This window comes from Rhinoraja longicauda, chromosome 30, assembly GCF_053455715.1.
Source record: "Rhinoraja longicauda isolate Sanriku21f chromosome 30, sRhiLon1.1, whole genome shotgun sequence".
Taxonomy (NCBI): Eukaryota; Metazoa; Chordata; class Chondrichthyes; order Rajiformes; family Arhynchobatidae; genus Rhinoraja; species Rhinoraja longicauda.
In genome coordinates, this window is record NC_135982.1 from 30489222 (window position 1) to 30513615 (window position 24394).

Here is a 24394-nt window from a genome sequence, read left to right on the forward strand (position 1 = left end):
CTACTGAGAATTTCCACTATTTACTGGTTTTATTTTAATTTTCCAATTTTTCTGGTCATGTTATGAAAGTTGCATTTTATTTACAAGAATCGCTAGAATATTCTATTCCCTGTTGCAAATTCTATGCCTTTTACTGATACTGCAAGCTCCCAGTCATGGACAGGGGAAGCAAAAAAATGATTCATCACGTCCCGCACCAAACAGTGACCAGGAAGGGCCATAGACTTTAAACCAGCCAATGCACAGCCGCATTTATGTGATAACAGAACATGATTAATAGCCTGGACCCAGCCTATGATTAAACACTATCAATATGAGACTATTGCTAACAGAGGTCTTTAAAATCAAATGGCTACCTCTGGTACTGGAAATTCTGTGCATTTATAAAATGCCCAAATTTAAATCAGAATGCAGTGAAAATACTACCGATTCCAGAATTTAACTGTTAAACAAAGTTCCTATCCTTACTGGCATGAAGCATTGTTTCGTTGCTACATATATCTACTATCACTTTACCTATATTTAAAATATACGTTTTCTGATTAGACGCTGAAAATCTTGACAAACAGAGAGAAAACAAGGACATTAGACAATCACTAAAAACGCACAATGGACACAAACTGTAGAATGTTACAAGAGTTTTCTGACTGACAAAAAGGGTTGTCACCAGCTGCATAATTCCACTTGAAGTACAATAATTTACAATGTGATCTCAGCAACAAAAAAGACATTTCATACTTTAATAGAAAAACTATTCTCTAAAACTTAAAAATTCTCTCCCTCAATTACACTGTGTAAGCAAGGATGAGGAGTTCAGCTGTAGTCAATTGACCATTAATCCTACCTTCATTTGTTAATTTCCATCTCCTCAATTACACGTTTCAGGAAAATTAGCACAGCCAGTAGTTACTAGAAAAGATTTTAGGATTCATTACATTTAATCTGTGTTCTAGCAAGCCATAAATATGATACAAATCATCCATTATTGTACTATAAATGAGTTTTTATTCTTCATTTGATATGCAATTATTAATACTGTTGAGAAATGCGGCATTGACAAACTATTCACATTCGGGATCAGCTGTAAAAAAATCTAATTCCAAACAAAGCCTTGTTCTAGGTTTGCACATTAGCACCATTTACAGGGTCAGGCTTGGGATTTCTTGTCTTCGTCAAATAGCAGTGAAAATAGGCATCATATAGGACGGAGCAGTTTAAAATGAAAATACTTCCATTTCAACAGGAAGCAGCCTGATCACGTTGTTATTTTTTGGAGTGAAAGTCATTTATATTTTGTTTAAAAAACATTACCTAATCTTAAAAGGCAGAACAGTCTTTAAAAGAAAAAAAATACACTATCTCAGGCAACCAGAGCAGAATCGAGCTCAAAACTTATTGTATAAACAAAAAGATACAACGCATCACATGATGCATTTCATCATTGTATCTAATGAGTGTAAAATTCACACATCGATCTACAGCCACATAAGTAAACCAGGTTGTCTTGATTGTTCCACTGAGCTTGTGTCACTTCATGCACGCTCAGATCCCCTCCCTGGAGTGCAGTTTTTGCAATGTTCAAAGTATAGCAGGGCATGACAGAAAATGCCTATAGGTGACCATTAGGAAATGCCTATAGGTGACCATTAGGAAAATGCCTATAGGTGACCATTAGGAAAAGTGTAATCTCAACATCACCATAGTCTGTGTTGGTGCAAATTCCGACTGAGGACGGACCGGACATCTGAAGTGAACCTGAAAAGTTGCAGGAGAGAAAAATTAAAAGTTAAACAAGCATTTGGTTTAAACAGAGTGCAAGGAAACTATACATCATCTTTACATTCCCTCTGCAAGTGCTGCCTGACCCGCTGAGTCACTCCAGCATTTTGTCTTTTGTTGTAAACCAGCTTCAGTTTCAGCTCCAGCTTCACCTTTTGTTGCAAACCAGCTTTAGGGAGAGCTCGCCAAGCCCACTCCCCCCGGCGGATTGCGGCCTACACGAGGAAGTCGCCGAGCCGGTCCCCTGCTCGCTGGACCCGGGGGACCCTCGGCCTGGAAGGGTGAGCCAGGAGAAGAGTCAGCTTCTGGTTGAGGATGAAACAACCGAGCCGGCCCCTACTCATCCCCAGACCAAAGACCGGGTGGAGGGAGCCAGATGAAAGGTGGGTAAGAGAGAGAGAGGGACCTGGGTTCAGGCCTACTGCATCCTCGTGGTCGGCTGTGGGAGGCACCCTCGGGAAACAAAGGTGGACGGGCAAGGAGAGGCACATGACATCCAAGAAACGAGATGGTTGGAGGCCCGCAACAACCTGGGACTTGCCTGGAACAATGGCGCCTCTAGCAAGTGGGATCTGTAGACCATAGAGGATTATAGAGGATTGGGATCTGTAGACCATAGAGGCAAATAGAGGATTAGAGGCATGGCAATTCGCTATAGGACTGTTTGTAAGAAAAATAACCTCACATGTGACAATATAAGCACCATTGAAGTAACTCAGTGGGTCAGGCAGACTTTCTGGAGAACATGGATAGGTGATGTTTCAGGTCAGGAATGTGGTCGAGGGGAAAATGCAGGAAGAGAGGAGGGGCAGGACAAAAACAGGTGGGCAGGGGATATTTTCATAGGCAGATGGTTGAACAAAGGCCAGAGATGAAAATTTGTAGGTGGAAGGAAGAAGACCTCTGACCCATGAAGACCATATTCTGCACCCCAGCCCTAACAACAACCGGAAGAGCCAGAGTTCTAGGTTTTGAGGATGATACAACAGCTGGTGTCATTAAGGTCCATAGGGCTGGGCATTTTGTTGATAGCACATTTAAGGAGACGTTCACCCAAAGTTAGGGGAACTGACATGTATTTTATGGTTGTACGATGCTGTAATGTCTCCCTGGTCCCAGAGTTAAGGATAGAGGTGCAAAAGGTCTGGATGGGGACAGTGAGTAGGCAAAGGTCACATCTGCAACAGGACTTGTAGCAGGCGTCAGCAAAGGAAAGAGACCTCAATAAGTTAGTAAACTCTTAATTATTCCATGTACCACAAACACTAGTGAAACAGAAATAGGAGATAACAGACTGCACAGCTAAAACGCATTAGATTCCTGGGGGTGATGGGAGGTGCTCAGGCCAAAGCCCGACAGAGATAGGATCAACGTTTTCATAGGATATGCTGGTGCTTTGGGGACTACTAAATGAGTTTGATAAGTTGGCCCAGGGAGGTAGAGACAAAAACTAAAAATCAAGTTCCAAAGATTGGGAGACATATATAGAACCAGATAATGGAGGTTTCGGACAGAGCTAGGCAAAGAGATTACAAAGTCTAAGATTCGACAACATGCATGCTCCGTGAATCTAAGTAGTTTGGAGAACTGCAGGCACGATCAAGCAAAAGGACCATGAAGCTGTGACAATAGCACTGAACTGAAAAAGGGGAAGGAAATATTTTTGAATACAATATGTTTAAGAATAATAGAGAAAAGATGGGGAATGGTAGCACCGAATGTGGCCGCCTTCTGTGCCATAACAAGAAAGAATCTGTTTAGAATTAAGCAACGATGTTGATCACATCACTGTGACTATTCCTTAAGCTGCTAACTAGCAAGGAGGTAGGCTGCAGGGAAAGTGCAAATAAGACTGATACTGATAATGTACTTCTTCTTGCGTATGGCATGCACAGCCGAAAGTTGTAGGTCAAAGGTTGACATCCAGGCCAGGGCAGCAGCAGTTGCTGGGTGGATGGCCTTGATGCCACCAGGGAAAAGCCTCAGTGAGCAGTCATTCACGACGTGTGGGATGGTCTGGTCTGGATATCCGCAGTCACCAGCAGGGCTGTCTGTCTGGCATCCCCCACTGTGCAGGTGATTGGCTGTTCTTGCATGGAGGGTGCTGATCCTGTTCAGGGTTAGCAATTGCTTGCGATGGAGGTCAAATCCTGGTGGCTTCACTGTGGGGTCTGTGATGACCTCTCCGTTGTTGGTGTTGGCATCTTTCCAGGCTCCGCGCCATTCAGTCTTGGGGTCAAAGTCTTCCAGGGATTTGGCCGAAGACCAGAAGGGTTTGCGGGACTTCAGGCGCACGTTGGGCAGATTGTTGATAATCTAATAGATAATGTACTGATAATGGGGGATTTTAACTTTCTAAATGTGGACTGGAGGGTAGCAAGATAACAATGGGAAGGAGGCTCTGAAATGTGTTTAGATCCTCAATTAATTTCTGGCCAACAAAGCAGCATTTCCAGATTTGGTTTTGAGGTTTTAAAGACAGAGACTCAAGGACATTGTGGGAAACCAAAGAGGAAATTGCAGGAACTCTGGTTGAAATTTACGAGTCGTCTTTAAATATAGGAGAGGTGCCGGAAGACTGGTGGGTGGCAAATATTGTGCCTCTATTCAAGAAGGGCTGCAGGGAAAATGCTGGGAACTATAGGCCAGTGAACTTGACATCTGTAGTTGGAAAGTTACTAGAGTATTCGGAGGGGCAGGATACACAGGCATTTAAACGGACAAGGGCTGATTAGGGATAGTCAGCATGGTTTTGTACGTGGGAGGTCGTGTCTCATAAATCTAGTTGAATTTTTTGAAGACATGACTAAAAAGGTCGGTGAGGGCAGAGCTGTAGATGCTGTGTATAGGGACCTGCAAAGCATGGTTCTGAATGGTAGACTGCTCTGGAAGGTATGACTGCATGGGATCCAAGGAGAGATATGGATAGAAAATTGGCTTCATGGAAGGAAGCAGTGGGTGATGGTTGAAGGTTGTTTCTCGGACGAGAGGTCTGTGACTAGCGGTGTGCCTCAGGGTTCGGTGCTGAACCCGTTACTATTTGTCATTTATATCAATGATTTGGACGAGAACATTCGCTCCGAGATTAGCAAGTTTGCAGATGATACAAAAGTGGGTGGTTTTGCAGATGGTTCTGAAAAATTGATCGATTGGCCTGGTGAGCCGAGGAATGGTTGATGGAATTTAATAAGGAGAAATGTGAGGTGTTGTATTTTGGAAAGTCTAACATGGGCAGGGCCTACACAGTGAATGGTAGGGCTCTGGGGAGTGTTGTAGAACAGAGGGATCTAGGAGCATGGTCCCTTGAAGGTGGAGTCACAGATAGATAGGGTTAAAGAGACATTTCGCACATTGGCCTTCATCAGTCAGAGTATTGAGTATAGAAGTTGGGAGGTCATATTGCAGTTGTATAAGACATTGGTGAGGCTGCATTTAGAGTATTGTGTTCAGTTCTGAGCACCATGTTATAGGAAAGATGTTGTCAAGCGGGAAAGGGTACAGAGAAGAATGTTGCCAGGACTAGAGGGTCTGAGCTCTTGGGAGAGGTTGAGTATACTGGGACTCTATTCCTTGGAGTGCAGGAGGATGAGGGGTGATCTTATATAAGTGTAAAATCATGAGGAATTGATCAGGTAGATGCACAGTCTCTTGCCCAGAGTAGGCAAATTGAGGGCAAGAGAACATAGATTTAAGGTGAAGGGGAAAAGATTTAATAGGAATCCGAGAGGTACCTTTTTCACACAAAGAGTGGTGGGTATATGGAACAAGCTGCCAGAGGAGGTAGTCAAGGTAGGGACTATCCCAACATTTAAGAAACAGTTAAACAGATGCATGGATAGGACAGGTTTGGAGGGATACGAGCCAAACACAGGCAGATGGGACTAGTGTCGCTGGGACATGTTGGCTGGAATGGGCAAGTTGGACCGAAGGGCCTGTTTCCACGCAGTATCACTCTATGACTCAGGAACTGGAGATGCTGGAATCTTACACGGAACACATTTCACACAAATCCTCCAGATAAGTTGCCAGACTCGTTCAGTTACCCCAGCACTTTGTATTTCATCTACGATAGGGTAAGTAACATAGCATGGAGGCTAAGAGCAGTTACGATAAAGGATATAGTTACGAAGGGGCAGTTTTAATGAGACGAGAACACTTCAAAGCTTGACAGGCATTAACTGAACATTTTTTCTGCTTGGCATATTCCCCCGATGATAGGGAAATTAAATCTATGAATGGCCAAGAGAATAAAATTGCATAGAAAAGTAAAGTGCGAACTAAATTAATTACCAAATATTCAGAAGCAAAGTTTAAAAAAATAAGAGCATGAGCAAAAACAGACAACAAACCTAAAAACCCTTCAAAGATCTATTAGTGTGTGAACTGAAAGAAGGTAACAAGTATGCCAGAGACAAAGGGAAAAAAGTATTCATGTATGCAAAGGACATGGCTAAAGTACTAAATTAACATTTCACATTAATCTTCTCCAAGGAAAATGTTGAAGGAGTCTTGATAAAAAGGTGTAATGTATCGATGGGCTAAAAATTGATAGAAATACAAGAGACATGTTGCATCCACATGGGCAGCAGCTCGGTTTTTTTGAGTGAAGGAAGAGAGCGAATTGCAGAGGTTCTGGTGAAAATCCTCCAAACATCTATAGATTCAGGATGATGCCTGAAGAGTGGAAAATTACAAATATTAAATCTTTGTTTAAATAAAACATGCAGGAATAAACCCAGTATCCGATATATCCGAGGACAAGGAGGGAAGCTAGAGAAGAGATTGCAGGCTGAGATATATGAATCATCATTAAGTATGGGTGAGATGCCCAAGGACTGGATGGCTAATGTTGTGACCCTATTTAAGGGTTGCAAGGAAAAGCCTGGGAACTATAGATCAGTGGGCCTAATGTCTGTGGTAGACATTACTGGAGAGCATTCCAGGGGATAAGATATAAATGCATTTGGATAGACAGGGACTAATTAGGGCGAGTCAGCAGAGTTTTGTACATGGGAGATCATGTCTCATGAATCACACTGAATTTTTTGATGGGTAACTAAAAAGGTTGATGAGGGCAAAGCTGTCGACATTATCAAATACCTTGCTGTCGGCCATATTGACAAAGTTCTGCATGGTAGGCTGCTCTAGAAGGTTAGATCGCATGGAATCCAAGGAGAGCTAACAGACTGAATAGAAAACTGGCTTCATGGAAGGTAGTGGAGGATGATGGTGGAAGACTGTTTTTCAGACTGGAAGCCTGTGACTAGTGGTGTGCTTCAGGGATCAGTGTTGGGGCTTTTGCTGTTTGTGGGTTACATCAATGATTGGGATAAGAATGTTCAAGGTGTGATTAGCAAGTTTACAGATGACACAAAAGTGGGGGGCATCTCAGATAGTGAAGGGGGTTACAATTAAGGGTCTGAGCTTTAGGGAGAGGTTGAGCTGGCTAGGACTATATTCCTTGGAGCACTGGAGGGGTGGTCTTATTGAGGTGTATAAGATCATGAGAGGAATAGATTGGGGAAATGCAGTGTCTTTTACCCAGAGTAGGAGAATCAAGAACCAGAGGACATAGGTTTAAGGTGAGGTGGGGGAGATTTAATAAGAACGTGATGAGGGGCAACTTAAAAATATATATATACGCAAATGGTGGTGGATGTATGGAACGAGTTGCAAGAAGTAGTTGAGGCAGGTACTATCAGGATTCAAAGACATTTGGACAGGTACATGGATAGAATCGGTTTACAAGGATGTGGGCCAAACACAGGCCCATAATACCCTTTAAATAAAAACAAAACCCATCAACTGCAGGTAGCTGGAAGAAAACAAAATCAAAACATTCTATATTTTAAAATTCAGTCAACCTACCTTAATGCATCAAGCATAGGTAAAAGATTCAATAAAGCTGTATCTCCAGGATCACTAAACCAGGATTTGATAGGAATAGCATTATCTGTGAGAGTGAGGAGAAACAAACATGTGTAATATACTCTACTTGTTGGAGTTTATAAGAATGAGGGGGACCTCATTGAAACTTACCAAATAGTGAAAGGCCTGGATAGAGTGGACGTGGATAGGATGTTTCCACTAGTGAGAGTCTAGGACCAGAGGCCATAGCCTCAGAATTAAAGGACGTTCCTTCAGGAAGGAGATGAGGAGGAATTTCTTTAGTCAGAGGGTGGTGCATCTGTGGAATTCATTGCCACAGTAGGCTGTGGAAGCTAAATCAATAGACATTAAGGCAGAGATAAATAGATTCTTGATTGGTATGGGTGTCAGGGGTTACTGGGAGAAGACAGGAGAATAGGGTTGACGGAAAGATAGATCAGCCACGATTGAATGGCAGAGTAGACTTGATGGGCTGAATGGCCCAATTCTGCTCCTATCATGAATTCCTAGCTTCCCCAGAGGAATAAAGGCCAGGGTAATGTACCTTATTCTGATTATCTGCCATCTAAATATACTTCCCTCCCTCCCTCCAACCCCTGCACCCCCCCCCCACCCCCCACCCAAATATGCACGTTCCATTCACTTTATTGTAACCAATGTCAAAGTGCCGTTTATAGCAACAGACGTAACCAATTCACAAAAAGGTCGTTTTCTCTTGACAAGGTTTAATGCAATTTGTTCTTGCAGGTTTCAAGCATAATTGCAAATTGCCGTAAAACAGTAGTTTCCAGTACGAGGTTATCTGTGGTCGTGGAAGTAGGTACATAGATTGGCAAATGCTTGTAAATTAGTTGTTCAACACATAATGGTTATGGTGTGGAAGGAGGCCATTCAGCCTGTTGGATCTCTAACTGCTCCAAATGCTATTCTCACTCCCATCCTTTCTCCATGTCCCTCCAAAGTCTATCCCTTCAGATACATAGCTAGATCACTTTTGAAAACCATTATTCAAGTTGCCTTCAATACTACACCCAGCAGTATCTTCAAAACTAGAAGCACTCATTGTGTTTAAAGAAAACCCAATCATTTTTGGTTCTTGAACAAATCCCTGGTCTTTGTTCTTTGCATGAAAACAGTTTGCCTTTGTCTACTGCCTATATCCGTCATAATTTTAGTAACTCAATCAGATCCCACTGCAAACACCTTGGTTCTAATATCAATTCCAGCTCCTCAGATCAAACAAACCAACTAAAGGCAACTAAACTCAGAGTCCTCTTCAGGTTGTGAATACCCAACTTGCAAGATGTTTGGATTACAAACAGTTTAGTTTAGAGATCTCGCATGGGAAAAAGCCCATCAGTCCACAGCGATCATCTATTACCCCTTCGCACTTGTTCTACGTTATCACACTTACTGATCCAATCCCGACACACTAGGGACAATTTTATAGAAGCCAATTAACCTACAATCCCGCACGTCTTTGGGTTGTCAGGAATGGAACCTTGTTTAACCTGGGGAGGGCCTGGACTTGTCATGTGCACCCTCTCTAAAGCAGGCTTTGTCAATTGTGAAATTGTGCCATACATTCAAATCAGTTTAAACATTAAGCAAAGATCCCGAACCAACCCCTATATAACTCTAATGCACACTTCCCTTTTCTCCACTACTGCTTTCTGTCATGTGGCCAATGTTTCGATCCAAAACATTCAGGTTTGATGACAAGCAATTATGTGGCTACTCATCAAAGGAAGTTTATGTGTATATAAACTGCATTTCTCTCACTGACACTGTTATCACTTCATCAAAGTTTTTGAGGTTTAGAATAAGATTATTTAATTCTAAATTAGCCAACAATGACTTAAAATGGACCCAGTCCATCATGGGTGCTGATCTCCCCACCATTGAAGGGACCTGCAGGATACACAGTCTCAAAAAGGCAACCAGTATCAAATACCCACACTATCCTGACCATGCTCTCTTTTCACTCATGCCATCAGTAAGGCGGTATAGGAATCTGAAATCTGTGACCACTAGGTTCAATAATAGCTTCTTCCCAACAACATTAGGTTGAACACTACACATTGGGTTATATACATGTAGATAACTGATGGTCTCAACATCATGTTTGGCAGACAATGGGAACCATTGTACAACACTCACCTCAACTATAAACTATGGACTGTTTTTGGTTGCACCAAGGACTTTGTTTTTTTCTTTTGCATTAGTATGGAGGTTATTAATTCATGGATTTTATTTTATTTAACACAAATTAATGTATGTGTATTGTGTTTACAGACCTGTCATACTGCTGTAAGAATTTAATTATTCCATTTGTTAGAACATATGACAATTACACTTGAAAAATTGACCAAAGCTCTATACATCATGCTGTAAGAAAATATGGGACCATTATACGCAACCTTTAAAATAACAGACCAAGAACAGGGGTTCCTACAAGGAAAGATATTTATTTCTCAAGCAACATTAAACCAAGAACATAATTTACATTAATTGTTTTCTCCACTGTAAATCTGTAGTCTGATCAACTGCCAAGTTTCTGGAGAGTACATAATACTTTCCTGGTGTGATAACCTCAGGATTTATTGAAACATAAGATTATTAAGGGGCTGGACACGTTAGAGGCAGGAAACATGTTCCCAGTGTTGGGGGAGTCCAGAAACAGGGGCCACAGTTTGAGAATAAGGGGTAGGCCATTTAGAACGGAGATGAGGAAAAACGTTTTCAGTCAGAGAGTTGTGAATCTGTGGAATTCTCTGCCTCAGAAGGCAGTGGAGGCTAATTCTCTGAATGCTTTCAAGAGAGCTAGATAGAGCTCAAGGATAGCGGAGTCAGGGGGTATGGGGAGAAGGCAGGAACGGGGTACTGATTGAGAATGATCAGCCATGATCACATTGAATAGAGGTGCTGGCTCGAAGGGCCGAATGGCCTACTCCTGCACCTGTTGTCTATTGTCTATTGATTTCTTCCACATCAAAATAAGCTTCTTGTACTCTACAGCAGAACTGGCCAAGTTCTGATACAAACAGAAAAAGGTGTAGCACACTACCCTACCAGTACCAATGTGACCCCCCCCCCCCCCCCCAGTGAAGACCTGAACAAGCTCCAACAGCTGAGAAATGACAAGGCCTCCACAACGGACAAAATCCCTGCCGAGTTATTAAAACATGGTGAGAGAAACACCACTGGAATAGGTTCACAATTTCACCTGGGAATCATTACTAATTTTAAGAGTAGAAATTTCTCTGCACAGAATAGGAAGCAAGATGCCTCTTGCATACAACGTCATTGCAAGGACCTCTACTCCAATATTCCCCCGAGGAACAATGAGAATTCCATCCATTGAGATGCACTACAGATATGATTTACACTATGGGACAGATCTGGGAAAATTATAGAATGTAGCATCAACCACTGCATGCCTTTTCCAATCTCACAAAAGCCACTGACTTGGTCAAATATGACAGATAGTTGAGAATCATTCTCAGATCTTGCTGTCCTCAGAAATTCATTCCTATTCTAGGTCTGCAATATAGAGCACGTGTGCTCTTGATAGGGCCTCCTGTATATCAGCGAGTCCAAATGCGGACAAAGTTACCATTTTGTTGTGCACCTGGATATCTTGGTTGCCGGGAATTTTTATTTCACGTGCCATTGTCTATTGCCATTGAGTGTCCTGGGCCTCCTCCATTGTCAGGAGGCAGCCAAATGCAAACTTGAGGAATACCACCTCATATTCTGCCTGGTAGTCCACAACCCAACGACATGAACATTGAGTTCTCAAATTTCAGATAACCTGCCAACCCTGGTCTCCCTCACACACACAGTTCTTCACACAATCACCACTCCAGACTGCCACCACTTGCTTTCCGCTCATCTCCCCACCTGCCCATCACTTACACACTCCACCCACTCAATCCCCTTCCACACCGTAATGCCTCTTCTTCCCTGTTGTTCCTATCAGACCCCAAAACGTCACCTGCCCATTTTCCTCCACTGTTGCTGCCTGACCCACTGGGTTCTTCCAACACTTGGTTTTCTGCTGAAAATGCCAACATCTGCAGTCTCTTGCTTTTCCTCCACCATCTCTCCATTTTTTTGGTACCGTATGCCTTTATATTCTGCTTTTCCTTTCCGTATAAATGTTTTGATCCTCTTTCTAAATTTTTTCCAATCCTTGGGCTTAATACTTTTGGTGGGAATATTACAAGCCACTTCCTTTCATCTAACATTGACTTTTAATTTCTTGTGTTAGCCACAGCTGGACCACTTGTTTGATTTTTGCCTTAAAAAGGGATATACGTTTCTTGCAATCGACACAATTCTTTGAAGATTGACCATTACTTATTTACTGTCAAACCTTTCAAATATAATTTCCCAAACTACCATACCTTTTCACAACTCATGCTTTCTCAATTTGGTTTACTCAAAGCTAAGTCCTTAGTTTCAGAGTGAGCTGAACAAGTTTCAATTTTTATGTAAAATTCTTTATCATAATTACCCTTCCCTAAAGGCCATTTAACTACCAGGTCATCCATTAATCCTATCTCATTACACACTACATCCAAAATAACTTATTCCCAGGATGGTTTCTCAATGTACTGTACGACAAAACCAATCCATCCTCCACACATTTTAACTGCTAATTTTGTTTACCCAATCGATATCATATCATCACATCATATATATACAGCCGGAAACAGGCCTTTTCGGCCCTCCAAGTCCGTGCCGCCCAGTGATCCCCGTACATTAACACTATCCTACACCCACTAGGGACAATTTTTACATTTTACATTTACCCAGCCAATTAACCTACATACCTGTACGTCTTTGGAGTGTGGGAGGAAACCGAAGATCTCGGAGAAAACCCACGCAGGTCACGGGGAGAACGTACAAACTCCTTACAGTGCAGCACCCGTAGTCAGGATCGAACCTGAGTCTCCGGCGCTGCATTCGCTGTAAAGCAGCAACTCTACCGCTGCGCTACCGTGCCGCCCATCCTATATCATTATTGAATTAACTTCAATACTTGCACCTCTGATTTCCTTACTTGCACTATAGCCTGCATGAGCACGTGACTGTGGCAGCAAAGGCCATGTACAGCTCCCATCAATGTTTTCTGCCTTGGGTGTTTCTTAGTTCTACTTGGCGAATCTTCCATCTGAATTCTGAGCTAAGATTCTCCTTCCACACTGCCTTTATTCCATTTTAAAAATATTAGTATTACCCTGCTCCATTTCCATTTTGCCCACCTCCGCTGTAAGTTACATGCCCTGGAATGTTTAATTCCCAATCTGTGCCACTTCACAACTATATCTATGTAATGGCTATTAAACTGTCCTAATTATTCTTATTAGTGGCACTAGTTTGTTATATTTTCACAAATCCTCTATGCATTTAGAGAAAGAACTTTAGCTTTATCTTTGTGCCATTCTCCCTGTTCACAAGCAGCCCCTTCCCAACAGGCTCTGGTTTTCATTACCCATTTTTCCATCATATACCATTAATTTATTCTGCCCTGTATCAAACCTGTGAAATCCTTTTAATACTTTAAATACTTCAATTACTGCACTTCCTATACTTAAAAGAGTGGGATTCAAGTTTGTGCAACCTGTCCACCAAGTCTCATCCCAGCGTTTTACCAGAAGTGAACATCTTAGAGTGAAGACATATTGGCATAATATCATAGTACACAGTTAGAGCAGATTACGTAGCCTTCAACAAACCTCTGCAAGGATGAATGACTAGGTATGCAATAAGAATATAGACCTAGTACTGTCATGGAACTCACGATACAAATCTTTGGCAAGAAAACATGCACTTAAATGTTTAATCCGTCTCCAAAGTTATAACGTTAATCAAATATAACACCTTAAAATTTAGATTGAATTGTTTGATTGTCTGTTAATGCTTAATCATACAGAAATTCTGCACCACATCTTAAGTTACTGCGTGATTTGCATTTTTAAATATTATATCCCCAGTGATTCATTTCATGGGCAATCCCACAAACACCAAGAGCTCAACAGGAGAAGCTAAAAATTATTGAAGTATTAGAAAGTAACAATCTTACCTGGGTGACTCCTGTATGCACTTGGAGAATTATCTAATATTACAATGCTGGAGAGGTCATTGTGAATGGCTGCAAGATCTTTCACATAGCTGCCCAATTCAAGTGTACAATGCTGAGAAAAAAAAGGATTTCAGTAAGGTATTAGGTTGTACTCATCATTAATTTGTAAAAAACCAAACAAGTCATTTTCGTTTGACAGTTTTTTAACCAATTCACTTTCATTCAAGTTAACAGGCCTCGCACTGGCTCGACTGGCACTATTTGATACCCACTCAGGGAGCATTATTTACGATGAAACAGGGATGTGTAGCAAAGCCCTTAACTGTGTTCTGCTATTCAATGAGAGCATTGACGGGTCTGCGACTCTGCTCCATGTACCCACCTTTAGCCTATAACTGTTATGACAAAGATCCATAATAGAAAAACCACTGGTCCATGCCAAAGGCTCCCAAGCATGGGAAAGGTCAAATAAAGTCACGTTTCCTGGTATCCCTGTCGTAATGGCCAATTAAATCAACTTCAGCATTGAAGAAACATAATAGAGGTTAAGCTAAAAGTTCTCTCTGAAAAAGTTGCTGATGTTCCTGCCCCATGATTCAGTTGTGCCACCTGTGTCACCTGTGTTATGATTTAAATAGCGAGACGAGTAAGTTGTGAAAGTTTTCCCCTCCATTGGAAGGTCCGACTACTTTGGATGCTAGACTCTTTTTACATACTCTGAGCAGCTGCTGCTGTAACCCCAGGAAGTTATTCTTTTGCCTAGGTCTCAATGCTGAAACATTTGGCTCAGATTGGAGTACATGGCCCATGCATATTTGTGGAACGGAAATGAAGCAATCCAAAGCAAGCTGTGAATAACTAGAGGCAGAGAGTTAAGACATAGGCGATGAGATGACTGGCGATTGTCAGCTGAACGATGTACCAAAAAGATGATCTACTTCTCCCTGGCAGTAGACAAGGGTAATGGTGCCTTCATTTGGTGATGTTGATTACACACGAGGTGTTAAAACTGGGACCAAACTTAATGCATTATTGTACGTGCCCGGAAAGTGCAACACAAAAAAGAACATAAAACTGGGAGACAGCACTATTTGCAGGAGGGAAAATGAGCACAAGTGCACCTCTGCATATAATTTACTAACTTTACCCAGCTCACACCAGCAATATCATCACTCTCCCCTCCACCCTATCACAGATCTACTCTTTCATTACTTTTACCTTCCTCTATTAATCTACACTTAAAACGTCACTTACTATTCTCAGTCCTGGTGAAGAGTCATTGAACCAAAATGTTCTTCATTTCTTTCAGCAGATCCTACTGGACAGCGGAATATGTTTTACCTTAGTTATAGGTTTAATCTACCAGTAAAATCTGCAGTGCCAATGATTGAAGTACTAAAACATTTTAACTAGTTCACAGCATAGCTGAAAAAACAAAATGTTGCAAGTCTTAGAAGATATCATATGTCCAGCAAAAGAAGAAATAAATAAAAAACTTGACAGAGGCAAAGTACAAAATTACTTTATTCATTCTCAACATATGTTGGCAGATTTTCTGATTTTGTCTTGTAAACATCATGCAAAAACCGTCCGACTGAAGCTCCCAACATTTAGAAAATCATTTTAAATTGCCCTGTATCAGATCTGGGAGGTGACCTGGCATGAAAAATGGAAGACAGATACAACAAACTAGTGAGACCGCCATAATTTCATGGAAAAAAAAGGGCATGGAAAAAGATGGCATTTCAATATAATTAGCATTTCAATATTTTCAATGACAGGAGAACCTGTCTGTACCCCCATTTTATATTGATTTTAACAAAGCAGTGGTAACACTAATTTCCTATCATTGCACATAATATCTTGTGAACTCAAACATCAAGTTAGTCTTTGTGAGGAAATTAATGTTAATTATGGTAATGTGCTATATCACACAGAAGAAGAAGCAGCTCAGCATGGGTTAAAATCTTGAAAAGGCTGGATGTGCAAGAGCCCTACAGAACTGCCTTTTGATAGCAGAAATCCAAACAGAAATTACTTTGTTAATGTTTGGTATTAAAGTGACTTAAAATTAGTTACCCCTTTTGCAAGGTTAAAAATAATCACAGACATGAGGGAACTTAGGTTGATAATCCAGCCCTGTCACTGGGCCAGACAGAAGTTGTGTGCCACTCCATTAATAATTCTTGAGGAAAACAGTTTTAAATTAACTCAAATCAAAAGCTACTTGTGGAACAATGTTCCAAATTTCTCTCATTTTTGCATTAACATCTCACACTTGAAAAAAGGACAGGTACACAAAAAGTGAATGGAACGTTAGTTTTTATCTAATGAAAAACAAAAGGATAGAAAATATTATGCAGCTGTACAAAAACCTTGGTTACAACATATCTGCAGCTGCTGAAAAGAAAGCAATGCTACAAACCAGCATCCCAACATTTATTTCCTACCTTCATTACCTGAAAACTAGAGCTAGTCTTTCCAGGAATGCCATAGTCCTCAAAATATGTAACTCATTCTCTCATCCATCCTATTTTTTCCCTTGATATGTTGAACACTTAAATTAAAGCGACTCTTGGCCCAAATTGTGGAGAATGCTGTAGATTGTGCGATTGCTCCTATTAATTTAACCCTTGGAATAAATCTGCCTTCAGATTCACACCGCCATCCTCCACAAATTCAGCTAAAGTAGTGCACATGAGGAGCAAACTGGCAATGCAGTTCTGTTAGTCACTTGAGAACCCCACTAAACCTCTGGGGAAAGATTCCCATTGGCTTTAGTTATTCCAGGAATACAAACCTAAATTGTCATGTTCACAACTTCGTATTGAAATAAGCGATATATTTTTTTTTAAATCAGGAAAAAGTAACGTCTTAATTATAAGATTTGGCTGTTCCAGTTTTGGCATCCACATCAGATTACTGGTCTTTCCCCATACCCCTCAAATCCCATGTTCAATGTAAATTGTGGGCCGGATATCAAATAATGATGAGACGGGTACAGGAAGGAGATTGAGAACCTCGTGTCCTGGTGTTGAGACAACCACCTTTCCACAAGAAATTGCAGCAAATTGTGGGTGCAGCCCAGACTATCACACAAACCAACCTCCCTTCCATTAACTCCATTTATGCCTCACACTGCCTCGGCAAGGCCAGCAGCATCATCAAGGACGTCATACCCTGGCCACTCCCTCTTCTGCCCTCTCCCATCGGGCAAAAGGTACAGAAGTGTGAAAACGCACATATTCTGATTCAGGGACAGTTTCTTCACATCTGTTATCAGGCAACTGAATCATCCTACCACAACCAGAGAGCAGCCCTGAACAACCATCTACCTCATTGGTGAAACCTCGGACTATATTTGATCAGACTTTACTGGCTTTGCCTTGCACCAATCGTTATTTCCTTATCCTGTACACTAACAATGGCTCGATTGTAATCATGTATTGTTTTTCCGCTGATTGGTTAGCACTCAAAAGCTTTTCACTGCATCTCGGTACACGTGACAATAAAGTAAACTGACTGACGAGGCCACACTTGGGAGTATTGTGTTTAGTTTTGGTCACCCTACTGTAGGAACGATGCCTTTAAGGTGGACGTATTGCAGAGAAGATTTATGAGGGTATTACAAGGATTTGAAAGCCTGGACTATAGGGGGAGGTTGGGCAGACTAGGGCATTATTCCTTGGAGTGCAGGAGGCTGAGTGATCTTATAGAGGTGCATAAACACATGAGGGGCATTGATAGGATAAATGAACACAATCTTGAGGGGGAAAAGAACCAATAGGACCCAAGGGGCAACTTTTCAGAAGGTGGTTGGTATATGGCACGAGCTGCCAAAAGAAGTAGTTAAGGCAGATGCAATAACATTTAAAAGACATTTGGACAAGTACGTGGATAGGAAAGGTTTAGAGGGAAATGGAGGATACGTGAACAAATGGGATACCTTGGCAGGCATAGCGGAGGAGCCCGTTTCCGTGCTAAGTGACTGTATGACACGCCTATGGTGGACAACCCCTTACTCTGAAACTTACTCAGGAACAGCTTCATCCCCAGGGCTATAGCTGCTATGAACCGGTCCTGCTGAGCCGGATAGTCACATCGCATAGTGATCCGGCACAGATCTACTTGTAATTTATTCTGTCTTAAAACTGTTACAATTTGTTTTATTGGGTTGTTGTTGTTTAAATTAATTAAATTATTGCATCGTATGGGAGGCGCATTCCCAATTTCGTTGTACCCCTGTACAATGACAATAAAGATATATTGTATTGTATTGTATGCCTCCTGGCTTCCATCGTACTAAAAACTCTGAGTTTCAATAAGATAACCTCATTCACACATTGGCCCCTTCATCCGAGGGATCAAGGCATGAACATTCTCTGCATTGTTTCCCGAGCAATCACATTCATCCTTAAATCCAAATACAGATCCAAAACTATTACAGTATTCCCAGTGTCATCTTCCAAATGCCCCATAAATTTGCACAAAAGTTTCCCCACGTTTATTGGCCTTACTTTTGGTAACAAAAATCAATGTTATATTTACCTTCCTTGCTGTACTTGCATGCCAACTCATTGTACTTCGTGCACTGTCACCTTTTTCCCACCAAAATACCCAAAAATGAATCGAAATAAGTGGATTATTTTTTAATCAGTCACTAGCGAGGTGCCACGGAAATTAATGTTACAGGGATTAAGGTGCCACAGGGATTAATGTGCCACAGGGATTAGGGTGCCACAGGGATTAGGGTGCCACGGGGATCAGGGTGCCACGGGGATCAGGGTGCCACGGGGATCAGGGTGCCACGGGGATCAGGGTGCCACGGGGATTAGGGTGCCACGGGGTTTAGGGTGCCACGGGGATTAGGGTGCCACAATGATTAATGTTACAGGGATTAAGGTGCCACAGTGATTAAGGTGCCACGGGGATTAAGGTGCCACAGGGATTAATGTTACAGGGATTAAGGTGCCACAGTGATTAAGGCACAGGGATTAAGGTGCTACGGGGATTAAGGTGCCACGGGGACCAGGGTGCCACGGGGATCAGGGTGCCACGGGGATCAGGGTGCCACGGGGATCAGGGTGCCACGGGGATCAGGGTGCCACGGGGATCAGGGTGCCACGGGGATCAGGGTGCCACGGGGATCAGTGTGCCACGGGGATCAGTGTGCCACGGGGATCAGTGTGCCACGGGGATCCCCGTGGCACCCTGGTCCCCGTGGCACCCTGGTCCCCGTGGCACCCTGGTCCCCGTGGCACCCTGGTCCCCGTGGCACCTTAATCCCCGTAGCACCTTAATCCCTGTGCCTTAATCACTGTGGCACCTTAATCCCTGTAACATTAATCCCTGTGGCACCTTAATCCCCGTGGCACCTTAATCACTGTGGCACCTTAATCCCTGTAACATTAATCATTGTGGCACCCTAATCCCCGTGGCACCCTAAACCCCGTGGCACCCTAATCCCCGTGGCACCCTGATCCCCGTGGCACCCTGATCCCCGTGGCACCCTGATCCCCGTGGCACCCTGATCCCCGTGGCACCCTGATCCCCGTGGCACCCTAATCCCTGTGGCACCCTAATCCCTGTGGCACATTAATCCCTGTGGCACCTTAATCCCTGTAACATTAATTTCCGTGGCACCTCGCTAGTGACTGATTAAAAAATAATCCACTTATTTCGATTCATTTTTGGGTATTTTCAGCACTTGAATCAAATGCCTAAACATTGCCACTAACAATAATTTGAATGAATGAGTAAAAAAGGGAGATGATATCTAGTTTTAAAGAGAAAACCATATGCACAGAAAGAGAATAGACAACACACAAGTGCAATACGTTAAGCAAGAAAATGTTACTGACGTATCCTTACTTTCTACGTTGTTATGGAGGCTGTGCTGTTCCGTACCTGTCTGTAGTAGCGACGGTTTAATATCTTCTTCTTGTTGTCTAGTTTGTCTGCTACAGCTGCACCATAAATCTCCATACTAGCAGTGAAAATCACTAACTCATACCACTTGCTGGCCTAGTAAAGAAAATAAGTCATTTGGTTGTGAAATCAATTTACAATTTAAATTAAAACTACCCTGTGTTACGATGGAAAATGTAAGGTTTTAATACTGGTGAAGATTAAACATAGAAAATCGGTGCTGGAGGAGGCCATTTGGCCCTTCGAACCAGCACCGCCATTCATTGTGATCATGGCTGAAGGTTACTCAATATTTTAAATGATGCACTTGGCTCACTTCCAAACATGAATGTCTCAGAAAACATTTGCAAAATACAACAATAAACTGCTCAGAAGTAACTAATTGCTATAAATAAAACAAGAAACTTACTATGATCTACGTAAGCCTATGGTCACATGTGTGCAAACATAAGTGTGAAGAAGCACACCTTCAGGAAGCTTGTTTGAAAATTAGTTCAAAAGCAGTAATTTCCACTCAGCATCACCATTATTTCCATGACTGATGAGCCACCTTGTTAAAAAGTCACTCACATCCAACCACAACAGCCCGCATTATCATGGCACCTTCAATGTAGCAACATATCCTCTGGTATTCTCTGGATATTATAAGGCAGTGAGCTGGTAACTGCCTATAAGAGAGAGGCCAGATCAAATTGTTTTGCTGCCTGCAAACCTGTAGAATCACTGTACTTAAACCACTGAAACTGTAGCCCATTAATTTAAGCTTGTGGTATTGAAGCACTTAAAAGTATGAAGATACCCAATTCAATCTTGGGTAGCAACAGCAGTTAAGATGGTCCCACAGCTCACACCCTGCCCTGTCCCTTTCGTGCTGCCATTATTTTCTTTCAAGAAAAAAAATAAAAAATCACTTTGCAATTTCTTTGTAACTCAGCCTCAGCATAAATTAGCATGCAAGGATCAAGACTCAAAGTCAATCTCTTAAGTGAGAAAGGTAGCTGAAAATAAGCAATACCATTCATCTTTCTCTTCTTGTCAGGCACATAATGTAGGCAGATTACTGCAACTAGTTGTTGCTGCTTGCAAATGAAACAATTATTCCCAAAATATATGCACTTTTGCCTTGAACTTGAACATTTAATGATTCCAACTAACTTACCACTTCCAGAAAGAAGTCAACATGAGGCCTTTTATGTACAAAAAATCTGATTGGTTGTCTGTCAACTAGCACCTGAATTAAAAAAAAGCATAATTAAATAATAGTCCATATATAAAAAACTCATGTTATGATTAACAATCACAGCCAAATGATCTCCTGGCCAAACTCAAAACCCATAAATGAAGGCTATTTTCCAGTAGTAATTAATTCCATTTATTACAATTAAAATTTAATGTCACACACACACAAAAACAACTTTAAAAAAAGTGAATCTGCTCACCTAGAGATCTCATTAAGAGGAATAGTACTTGTACTATGGTCAAGCATGAAAGAAAATGGTATTGATATTGCCCAATACCCAAGTCCCACTTGTGTAGTCCACATGGAATGTGTTAGCATTCCTCACTTAATGGATCTTTTACCTATTTAATCGTAGCTAAAGCACATCGAGCAATAGTCTCTGCTCACTCTCTTGTTAACTCAAGATTTTTTGCAAGCAACCATCCTCAGCCCTCTTCCCTGCTTAACCGTCTCTTTTCTTTTGCACTTCACCCACATACTCCAAGTTTCCTTCCCCGAACATTTTCACGTCTGTAATTCCATCTCCATTCTATGCAAAATCTATCTCTAACCATAATATGTAATGTCTGAGGACCACAAGAATAGTCCATATATAGGGCTACACAAACAACTGCTGATTTAGAAGAATACTTGGAAGAGTTCAAAATGTTTCTCGAGATTAATAATTTGATCTTCTAATACCCATGTTATTAAAAGTATCACTTGTCCGCTTCATACAAATTCTAAATTCCTGTAATACTATTATCAATTGTTTGTGTCTACACAAAAGTATCTTTCTTCATTGCTTATGCAGATTGAGGAACAGGAATCATTTGTGTTTAACATTCAAATTGAAACTAGTAGAACATTAATTCTCAAAACAAAATACTTCCTGTCCTCCAAGTAACCAATTGATGTCCAAATATGATGATTACTCATCAGCAGTTCCAGATTTTGAAACAGCACATTTCCAGAAGGTAACTACATTTTACAGCTCTTTTCCTACACTTAATGACTCATTGCATGACTACAATTCCCAAGTGAAAATTACTATACAAAAATTAGCTTCTATTTAGTAAGAATATTTAATCCAGGATAAAACATTTTCAGTAGATTTTCAGGGAGGCCGTGGGGGGGAGGGGGGATGGGGATCCTTTAGGATGTTTATCTTGCAATAACAAAAATAAACTTAAAGCTATTAAAAGACCTTCATTTGAAAAATCCTGTGGGAAAAATATCCATTATGAACGTCTGAATTATCTAGCTCTGAACCCCCTTTCCACCACTGACACAATTGCCTTCATACCCGATTTTCTGCAATCTTGGGAACACACCCATTTGTGTTATAGCATAACTACCTGTATTACATCAAGAAAATAACCTACAACACTAACATGGAAACATACCCCAAATTATCCGAAACAAAACATGCTCAAAAAACAAAAAAAGACAAAATGCTGGTGTAACTCAGCAGATCAGCAGCATCTCGGGAGATCATGGATAGGTGACGTATCGGGTTAGGACCCTTCTTTGTCTTAAGGGTCTCGACTCGAAACATCACCTATCCATGTTCTCAAGAAATGCTGCCTGACCAACTGAGTTACTCCAGCAATTTATGCCCTTTTTTTTTTATAAACCAGCATCTACAGTGCCTCTATTCTTAAATATTATATCTCTGAACATGGGGCTGAATTCTTCAAGACAATTGACTTTCCAAAGTTTCAAAAATGTTGTACGACTAAAAAAAAAGGCAGACAGCAGCAACTTATGCTCGGCACATTAATATTTACTGTTGGTCCTTCCCATACCTGCCTGTTGCAAGTCCATTCCATGCTGTGGAATGTGGCCCCCTATTGCAAAAACAGAAAATACTGCACTCAGCAGGTCAGGTAGCATATGTGGAGAAAAATAGAGATAGTGTTTCAGGTCCAAAACCCTTCCTATACTGTCATGTTTGCATCATAGTCTTATGTTTGATATCAGGGCTGAAATAAGAATGGGATTTTGTTGGAGACATCCTTTGGGTACTCTGGATCTCAGTTTTGTGCACGGTTGTTATCTGCTGACAAGAAAAATGTTCAATAAAAATTATCGCACCATTCAAATGCTGCTACATTACTGCTAAATAGTTATATTATTAGCACAATAAACAAATTGCCAGAGGAACTTAGCAGATCAGGCAGTGTGTTGTGGAAGGAAATGGACAGAACTTTTTTGGGTTAGAACCATTCCTCAGACGGATTGCAGCATCTGCGTTTTTTTTGTTAACTAGTTAGAGGGAATGCATTCTAGGCTATTAAAAGCAGCAAGTGAGGAAATTGGAGAAGCTCTTCGTGCAGTTCTTTCCAATTCTCCTTCACGATAAGAGTGCTAACTTGGTTGCACTGCTTAAAACAGAAGAGATGAGATCATTACTCAGTGGTGGATAAATTATTGAATTTCCTTTTAAAGGAATAGTATATAAGTGATAAGAGTCTTACAGCATGGAAACAGGCCCTTCAACCCAACTTCCCCATGCCGACCAACGTCACACCTGCTCCTGTTTGACTCACGCCCTTCTAACCCTAGAGGGCACAGGTTAAGGTGGAAGAGAAAATGTTTAAAAGGGGTATGAGGGGCAACTCTTTCCACACAGAGGGTGGTGCATATATAGAATGAACAACCAGAGGAAGTGGTAGAGGCAGGTACAATTATGACATTTAAAACAACATTTACACAGGTAGATGGATCAAAAAGGTTTGGAGGGATACGGCCCAGGCACACCACCTTGGAGTATCGCAATAAGGCAACTTAGTTGGCATGGATGAGTTGGCTGATGGACCCGTTTCCGTGCTGTCTAACTCTATGACAATGACTCTGTGGACCTTTTTAAAAATCAGCTGTAATAATCTGTTAACACAGAGGGACCAATTCAAATACCAACTCATCATAGAAACCATTTACTTTTCATGTAATCTTAAATTATTCTTCACAAATGACTTAAAAACATTTCTCTAGAAATTCATGGAATCAAAAATCAACCCAAATTGAAACATGGCAGTACAAAGTCAGACTCTCATCAAAACTGGGGTGTACATACTCAGACATTGAAGAAACAAAACTATTTATACAAGCCTGCATCCATTTCAAATCAAAACTGATTAAGTTGCCTCACCTTGAGCATGAAGTCTGGTGGTGTTCCTGGCCTCACTGTTGGTTTCAAAACTCCATCATGATGCGAGTGTATTAATGTTTCATCCAAATCCAAAACAAGAATTTTCCTTTTCATTTGATCTGCAAAGAGTTGGGTGAAAGGAGGAAGAACTTCAGTCTAGAAAAGAATATCATTCAATCATTCACCACCAAGACATTTCATGATTGGATTCCTGTAATTAGTGCTGTTCCAGACGCACCAGTGCTGGGACCCTTGCGAATTGTAATATATGCAAGTGATTTGAACGTGGATACAGAAGGTATGATCACTGAGCTCGCAGATGAAACGAGCCACT

At 41.4% G+C, this 24394-nt stretch overlaps 1 protein-coding gene across 7 annotated transcripts in view; it reads right to left on the bottom strand.

Annotated features, from left to right (window-relative positions):
• Positions 1-24394, bottom strand: part of LOC144608159 (CTD nuclear envelope phosphatase 1-like) — a 54650-nt gene that overhangs the window by 13140 nt on the left and 17116 nt on the right. For 3 of the 7 annotated variants that reach the window (XR_013549175.1, XR_013549178.1, XM_078425597.1), the window contains 8 exons: positions 24061-24179; positions 22715-22756; positions 20847-20918; positions 19667-19783; positions 13760-13871; positions 7648-7732; positions 1699-1755; positions 845-909 (listed from right to left, as the gene is read on the bottom strand). Coding sequence is in view for 3 of the 7 variants with exons in the window: in XM_078425597.1 (XP_078281723.1) it covers positions 891-909; positions 1699-1755; positions 7648-7732; positions 13760-13871; positions 19667-19783; positions 20847-20918; positions 22715-22756; positions 24061-24179 (623 nt within the window). In the remaining 4 variants the exon portion in view is untranslated. Of the gene's footprint in view, positions 1-844; positions 910-942; positions 1756-7647; positions 7733-13759; positions 13872-19666; positions 19784-20846; positions 20919-22714; positions 22757-24060; positions 24180-24394 lie in introns of those variants that run through there. The other 4 variants (XR_013549177.1, XM_078425599.1, XR_013549176.1 and 1 more) reach the window with 3 other exon arrangements.